This window comes from Myotis myotis, unplaced genomic scaffold (genome assembly GCF_014108235.1).
Source record: "Myotis myotis isolate mMyoMyo1 unplaced genomic scaffold, mMyoMyo1.p scaffold_m19_p_5, whole genome shotgun sequence".
Lineage (NCBI taxonomy): Eukaryota > Metazoa > Chordata > Mammalia > Chiroptera > Vespertilionidae > Myotis > Myotis myotis.
The window spans coordinates 40,578,331-40,587,125 of NW_023416357.1; the positions used below are offsets into that span (position 1 = coordinate 40,578,331).

At 38.0% G+C, this 8,795-nt stretch overlaps 1 protein-coding gene across 3 annotated transcripts in view; it reads right to left on the reverse strand.

Moving 5' to 3' along the window:
• Nucleotides 1-317: 317 nt before the first annotated feature.
• POC5 (POC5 centriolar protein) overlaps nt 318-8,795 on the reverse strand; it is a 32,480-nt gene continuing 24,002 nt past the window's right edge. For all 3 annotated transcript variants that reach the window (XM_036309460.1, XM_036309461.1, XM_036309462.1), the window contains 3 exons: nt 7,963-8,195; nt 2,984-3,160; nt 318-697 (listed from right to left, as the gene is read on the reverse strand). In XM_036309460.1, the coding sequence (XP_036165353.1) occupies nt 554-697; nt 2,984-3,160; nt 7,963-8,195 (554 nt within the window). In that variant the 3' untranslated portion in view covers nt 318-553. The remainder of the gene's footprint in view (nt 698-2,983; nt 3,161-7,962; nt 8,196-8,795) is intronic.

Consider the following 8,795-nt stretch of genomic DNA (forward strand, 5'->3'; position numbering starts at 1 on the left):
ATCAAAAATTATTCATAGGTGTTGCCATTTCCCCGTTTTTAATTGCTGGACTACTAGAAAATGAAAATAAATACACTACAGTCACAAAGAACTGTGATATAAATATCACTACTCTTGGTCTTTATCTTTTTCACTTAAAAATAAAAATACCTTAGTTTCAATTAGTTTTAATAATTTTTAAAATAAACTTCTCTTAAAGTTTACTTAGTAACCTTGGAAATGATTCAGCTTTGTGGAATAATGTCGAGAAAACAGGATTTATACACTTTGATGATATAATTAGCCACAGGCTGAGCCTGTTAAAAAATATAGTGCAGTTTTTTAATTTAAAAAAGTTTTACTTAATTGCTTAAATTAAAAAAATAACATTAAAATAATCCTACATATTATTTTACAAAGGATGGTGTGGCTTGAAAAAGTCTCTTATACTTCTGAAAAGGTGAACATGATGTATCCATGATGTTCTAAAAATACGGAAAAATTTGAAACTAAAGACTTCTAATCCTTGGTAAAACCAGAGCACTTAAAAGATCTTAATATGAACATATTCATTTCAGTCAACCACTTTGATGGAATGAACGCTTGTGAGAGACTGGGTGTGAGTTGATCTGGTTCCGAGAGATCTGGAAGCTGAGGTAGTACTTTCAGGATGAATAGTCCGGGGGTATTTTGCTGCAGCAGCTTGAGGAATGGTTTGCTGAAAAGATAAAAATCTTTTTTTAATAATCCTATAAAATTACACATATTAAATGTCATTTTATCATTTATAATTTAACCCAACATTTGTTAAGTGTCAAGCAATGAATTGAAGTAGTGGTTACAACAAGTTGTGATCCTTTTCCATAAGAAACCCATAGCCAATTAGACTGATGTGCTCAATACCCGTAATTTATGCGAGAGGAGCACAGAGAGAGCCATGGGAGCATTCATTTCTCAAGGAGGACTCAACTGGATGGAATCTTATGCTTACAGAGGCGAAGTGCAGAAAGGGACTTTGTGGTGTCTGGAAGAAGGGTCCTACCCCACAAGCCCTCCACTGGGATATGTGGAGTCCAGTCCTGGGGAACATGTAAGGAATCCAGTCTGGTCCTTGCTTCAAACCAGCATAAAGCAGGCCTGTCATATTTCACCTGGGAACTGACTAAACCTTTTATGGTGACACAAGAGGAGGACTTCTCAGAGGCCTGGTGCTCCCTTCACATGGACCACAACTTTCTAAAGAAAGAAATAAGTAGAGACTAGGGACACATGTTGAGGGGAGGACATGCACACTGCCTCCGAGCTCAGAGGAACATCTTAGACATGAGCACTGATGCATTAAAGTCAGGACACATCTGCCTTCATCTATACATGCAGATGTTCAAGTTCGTATTATGTACATAAGTTCACATTACATGTATACATCTGTGTAATATGTAGACATGTAAGGCTTTCCTGTATTATACCCAATACAGCTTCTCAGTAGGCCACAGAGGGATGTGTTATGCAGATGAGTTCTCAGTTCATGTCACTGACTAGCACATGTAGGCTCTGATTAGGGTCTCCCACTTAGAATAGCCATCTCTAAAATACTTGAAGTAAAATTATATATATTTGATCAAAACATTCACTATGCATTTCAAAAGCTCTATGATACAGATATGCATGTCTTCATTTTAGATTCTGTTTTAAGAATAAGAGCTCCTCTTTAAGGAAATGGAAAAATAACCTCCTTAAATATTTTTATACTATATGTTTCTTTGTATATAAATTAACTGGGTAATCATAACAAATGGGAGATATTCTTGCCACTACTATGAAATTTTAGTTGCTAACCACCTAATCTGACCCTGTCGAAAGAGGTATTTTTCTTTGGGGGGGTTTGGCAAGAGGACCTGTAGAAATAGATTCACATTACCCTGGGTATCATGATCTACAAAATCCAGTAGAGAATGAAGTAGCACCAGAAGCAAGCAATTAACCAGCAGATGGCGCTAAAGTGTCAGAGACCTGATTACTGGTTTATTAGTAATAACTTTCTGGTAATTCTGGATCTTGATTCTTGGGAAAAATGAAAAATTGTAGAGAGGCTCGCCATCATGTCTGTCACATATCCAAGTCAGGTAACAATGGGAGCAGTTGTGGCTTTCTAATTCATGGTCAATTATTGGAGAAGCACTGCACGTGCAAAGGGCAGCTTGTGAGATAAACTCAGAAACACGTTAAAAGTCTTTAGTTCCTTATTTTTCTGTAAAATATGAATTTCTATTGTTAATCTAAAAACAAAGGCTATCTAAATTAAAAATAAACATGTGTAGTCTCTTTAAAGCCTTCAACTTTTTAAAAAAAATTATTTTGTGTTTTTTATTGCTGTTATTTTTCTCCATTGATTTTTAGAGAGTGGAAGGGAAGGGGAGAGACAGAGAGAAACATCGATGTGAGAGAGACACATTGATTGGTTGCCTCCTGTACATGCCCCAACCAGGGCTGGCGATTGAACCTGCAACCAGGTACATGCCCTTGACCCGGAATCGAACCCGAGACCTTTCAGGCCTTGGGCCAATGCTCTAACCACTGAGCCCAATGGCCAAGGTGAGAGAATTCTCTTTGAAAATCAATCCTGTTTCTCTTTGGGAATATGATCTTGTTACTTTTAAAAATTAAACTTTTTGAGGTAATTTTTGAGTACAAGAAATAACGCAGAGGTTTTCCTGTATCCTTTTAAAAAATAAATATATATTTTTATTGATTTCAGAGAGGGAGAGGAAGAGAGAGATTGAAACATCAATGATGAGAGAGAATCATCGATTGGCTGCCTCCTGCATGCCCCCAAGGGGGATTGAGCCTGCAACCCGGGCATGTGCCCTTGACTGGAATCAAACCTGGGACCCTTCAGTCCGCAGTCATCATGAATGTTGATCTTCTCAGCATGTCATTTAAGTGTTTATTGGTTTATAAATTTCAGGACATAGATTTTGACAAAAGGTTCAAAATGTGCACTCACCACTGTGACTGGATGATGTTTTTCCACAACAACTGAACTCATGGGAGGAGAAACTCCCATTATAGCTAAACTGCTACTAATTCTGTTTTTTGAAGCAAAATCAGATCTCCCCGTGATCCGGGCCGTAATTGTTCTTCCAGCTTTCTGTTGTGCAGATGTCACAACTCTGGATACATACTAAAAAAGCAAAGAAATATTTAGTTGGTAGAAAATCCATGGCAAAATTATAGTACTTTTGGTTCTATAACTTATGAAGAAAATACATAGGCACTTAAAATAATTACATATTCAATCAACTTTAACATGAAAAAAAATAAAAACTTAAAACATGGAAAAAAATAAAAACTTCAAACAATGAGACAAAAATCACAACATAAAACTGAGCACCGCAGAGCATCCCTTTAACTTTGGTATGCCAACTATTTTATAGGACTTCACCAACTTTTAAAAAAACTGTTTTTTAGAAATACTTATAAATTTATAGGAAGTTATAAAGACAATGTAGAGAGAGCCTGTGTATTCTGCACCCAGTTTCTAGAAATGATTACATTTTACATAATTATGACATCAAAACCAGGAGGCTGACATTGGTATAATGCCTGGGTATAGATCTATATCACTTTACTAGTGGCCCGGTGCACGAATTCGTGCACATTGAAAGGAAATTAATCAGAACATTTTAGTCTTGTTATTTGCCCTTTCTCTATAATAAAAGTGTCAGCCAAATTCACGATCGACAATCACAGATCAAAACACATGCGTGCAATTGGCACCAGTGAGAGCTTTATATGTGTTGTGCATGCATGAGTCAACTTAGCCTTTTCTATATATAGATGAACTTACTTAATTAGACCTGCTTTCTGATTTAGCTAAACTTTTTCCAGCCCAGTGAAGCACCCCAGTTTCTCTTTCAAGTAATGGTCAGCACACAGCAGTAAATACCAACACGAAGCAGATTATTATTGTAGATCATGCAGGGAGAACAAAGGGTAAAATATTTAACTGCAGCAATGTTTGACTATATTCTGCACAGTGAGAAAACCTGAAGTCATTTTCAATGTAAACCAATTCTTACTTCTTTTCAGTCGGGTCAAGTTTTTAAACTTTCTAAATCTCTGTTTTCCTGCTAATGAAAAGAAAATAGGGTTCTACTGTGTCTCCTATCTACCTACTCCAGGACTCTGTGAGGATCAAACGAGATGAGGCAAGGGAAAATGCTTAACAAACATTTGGTTAAACTGTAAATGTTTGCACCTGGCTATAAAGCAAGTCAGGTTCCTGGGCTGAAGAAACTGCAAGGAGGCTAGTTGCTAGGGAGAGGAAGCTGGGCGTTGTTACATGATGTTATTACCCGGCTCCTACAGCGACCATTTCCGGGCTGGGCTGGGCTGTGGGCCACATTTTGTGCCATGGGGTCTTGGCAGTGTTGGCTGTGATTTGGTGGGGTGTTGCTCTGGTGTGGTGGTGGGGCCTGTGTCCCACTTGGGGGAAGCCAAGTGTTGGTTTGTCGGTGCCAGATCTGTGGTGCTGTTTATTTTTAAATGGCCAGTGCGCATTGTGGTAGCTCCTGTGTTGAGTGTCTGCCCCCTGGTGGTCAGTGCGCATCATAGCTACCGGTCGGATGGTCAGATGGACACTTAGGCTTTTATATCTATAGATTACATGTGTAGATTTGGCAATGAAGACACAGAACTATCCCATCACCATAAAGTGTCCCTCATGCTACCCTTTAGTCATATTCATCTCCCTTCCCCCACTACTCCTAACCCCTGGCAACCATTCATTTGTTTTATGAACTCTTTTGATTCTTATGCATAATTAATATCATTATTATAAATACTTCTGTGTCCTGCCTTTTTTCTCATTGATTTGTTAATATACTTTTTTCCCATGAATAGAGAATTGCTACAATTTTGAGAGATTTTAATACCAACAAACTAGTTTATCTAATTATCTCAGTCCTTTTACTAGTATATATAGCAAATTTTTGTGGAAATGGACTCCTTTTCTTTTAAGAGTTATTTCTACAGAATATATTGTAAAAAAATGCAATGATCAGATCCTAAAGTAGCTTTTATAGATTTTGTTGCTTACTGCTGGACAAAAGGTATGTAGAAAAAGTTATATTTATATCAGGGGTAATACATATGTGTACTCATTTCCCCCCACTGTCAACTAATTACATTAGCTGGGCAAAAACAAAAGGAATAATAAAAGAAAGAGAACTGACATATTCTACTTTTGTTACTGTCTCCTCAGGCAAGTTACTCTTTCTAAGCCTCAATTTCCTCATTTATAAAATGGGAAAGCAGCACCAACTGCCTAATGATACCCTTTCATTTTCATTCAGATGAAGAGAAAGTTAGAAGACACACTTTACTAAATAGCTTAAAAATCCAACTAAAATCCCTTAATTATTCCAAATGGAGTTAGAAAAAGTTAAGTGCCATCTATTGTCCAACCTCATGAACTGCAATATATTTGTTTATATAACTTGCCTAATGTGTTTTTTGAAAAATGTTTCCCACCATGAAATTCTGACATTTTATTTAACACTAGAGGCCCGGTGCACGAAATTTATGCACGAGGGGGAGGGGGAGGAGGGTGTCCCTCAGCCTGGCCTGCACCCTCTTGCAATCCGGGACCCCTAGCGGGATGTCTGACTGCCGGTTTAGGCCCGATCCCGCAGCAGGATCGGGCCTAAACCGGCAGTCGGACATCCCTCTCGCAATTCAGGAACGCTGGCTCCTAACCGCTTGCCTGCCTGCCTGCCTGCCTGCCTGATTGCCCCTAACCACACTGCCTGCCTGCCTCATTGCCCCTAACCATTCGTCTGCTTGCCTGATTGCTCCTAACTGCTCGCCTGCCTGCCTAATCACCCCTAACTGCCTCTGCCTCGCCACCGCCGCTTCATCCGGAAGGACGTCCAGAATGACGTCCAGCTGTCCAGTCTAATTAGCATATTACACTTTTATTATTATAGAAGATATTGAGGACATGCACAGAAAGGAAAGAATTTTACAAATGAAGATATTATTTCACTAGAATGGTAATCCTCCTTTCTCCAGTTATTTGTTTTCCCAAATCTGTACAGTTTACTTTCTACACACACCTTCCTTTAGCTACTGGAAGTACTGAGGAAAACTGGAAAAAGTTTTGAATGTTCACAGGAAGCTTCTGTGATTAAAGTGGAAAGATCACCAGGCCTGGATCACAAGTCTTCTTTTCCTGTTCCTGACAATGATGGTTTCACATTAGGTAAGTTATCTAACTAATATACAGGGTTGGGCCTAAGTAGGTTTACAGTGTGGAGTATGTGAAAAACAGTTTATTCTTATATTATTATTTATTAATTATTGTATTATTTTCCATACGAACAACTGTAAATCCTACTTTTGTTATTATGGTTCTTTTTAAAACCAAGAAAGACACATTGAGGTGAATCTGACTATTATAATTATATAAAGAAGGACAAAACTTGTATTACACTTAGATTGCTTTACTTGTGATTCTCCTCTCACCCTAGCCCTAAAGGCTGTCCTTATGTGAATGAAATTGAATGTGTACCTGTTTCAGAAAAGTAGGATGTAGTTGGAGGGATGGAGAAGAGCTGTCTACGCAATACATATTGTGTTTTCAAGTTTCAGAGACTTAAAATTATCTCAGGCGATCCAATTGTTTTAAAAAATCAGTATCAAAAAGGGTGGTAAGTACACTTATTCATTCAGTTTTTCCTATGCATTTTCAGATTTACATATAAATGCAGATTATAAATGGTGTAGTCATATTTTAAGAAGGGAATTTTGAAAAATCTAGTTCTTTTGTGTATTATCTGAATATGCAACATGAATGAGAAACCAGAATAATCTGTATAGGATCACATTTCAAACTTCAAAGAAGTTTTTTAAAACTTCTTTGAATCAAGAGAAAATATGATAAATAGTACATCTCAAATTACTTTCCCCTAAAGTTAATAGTTCCTAAAAGGCAGAAGTTAAGTCAGCTGGAATACTGAAGATGACCAATTGTCTGGTTGACTCTGTGCAGTGGCACCTTCTGATGGCCTGCGAGGGGGACTGTCAGACCTAAAACCTATTCTGCCATCATCTTTCCTCTCAGGTAAGTGGTTAGGGTGGGGAAGAGGAGGGAGACAAGCAAATCAAAACCACTGAGACCTTCACAGAACTACACATGCCTTTGTGCCAAGCTAGAGGAGGGAAGGGTAGAGTGTAAAAGAAAGAAAAAAGAAAAAAAGCCCTACAGAGGTGAGTCTGATAAATCTGACTTGTAGCCCTATACCTTTCTCTCTTGAGAGACACTGGAGTACAGGTTTAACACCAGGAGGCAGAGGAGGCAGAACCATGATGTGCTCTGTCTGTAACTCTTCCACATTAATAGCATGATCAATTCCACTTCCGGCCAATTCTCACACAATTACTCCATCCCCAGACAGTGCTCTCCCCCTCTAAGCACTTCTCTAATGGTGACTCTAGGAAAAACTGCTCCTATCTTCATTCTAATTATGAATTAAACATTAAGATCTAATCAAATCAAGATGGAGTTACTACAGAGTTGTAGTGTTAATGATAATGTCTATCCAGGAAAAGGGAAGGCTGTAGTTGAACAGAAAATATACAAAAGAGCCATTAACCTACTAAGTCCTTGAACATACCCACTTGTTTTCTTCAAAATTAAAAACAAAGAAAACCAAACCAACTCTAAAATCTATTTTTCCTGAATAGTTTTTGAAAAATGTAAAATGAAAAAGTTATTTTTGTTCAATTATCACTACTGTAGTATAACTTTCTACAGAACTTACAAATTAATGTTTTACTTACTTTGTGTATTAAATATTTTCTGTGACTTGGCCTAAAGGCTTTTTTATCCATGAGAAAGTATGTTCTGAGTTCAGAATATCCAACATACCCCCAAGTGGGGAACCCTTTCCTAACCCTGGCACCTGCGTGCCCTGCACTGACCGTTTCTTCTGACGCAGTGGGAGCCGTGGACCCTGCACCAAGAGGAGCAGACACACAGGAGGCGGAAGCAGTCCCCGCAGAGGTGATGGACGTGGCAGAGGGAAAGGCAGCAGTGCTGGCCACTCCCATGGCTGCTGCTGCTGAGGACGGTGCTGGGGCGGCTCCTGAGGGTATCGGAGCCGAAGGATCCAGATGAACAGGACCATACTCTTCCTTCTTACTATTTGTGAAGTCTAGCCGTAAAAATCACAAGTTAATTCCATTTACAGTCTTCCAAGTTAAGATTACTTTTGTCTCCCAACAATTTTAATACATAATAGCTACAATTTGGTCTTAACAGAAATGTGTACAAATTTGTCATATATTCTATACATGTTTAGTTAATAGTTTGGCACTGTTAACTGATTAATGTCAGCATTAACTACTGAAGACTTCAAATCACTTCCTTCAACTTGTGAAAGCAAATGAATGATTTGCTCTTACTTAAAAGAAAAAAATTCTGTACTCAGGTGGGACCTCACAACCATTAAAATAATAAGGTCACACTGAGGATTTATGTCCTTTTGTGTTAATTTATGCAACTATCCTGATAAATGTCCTGATATTTAGATCTTTAGAATAATTTTTTGATATCAACATACCCTCTCATTTCCTTCCGCTGCTCCTATCCTAACAAAAATAGTGTATTTTTATTGATTTTTCAGCAAACAATAATAAATCAATAAGTAAATCTTGACACTGTAAAAGAAATAAGCTCTTGCAGGTGGATTATTTGAGTCATGAATTAAGAGCATATTTGCACACTTAACTGATTTTAGTGACACACATATAGT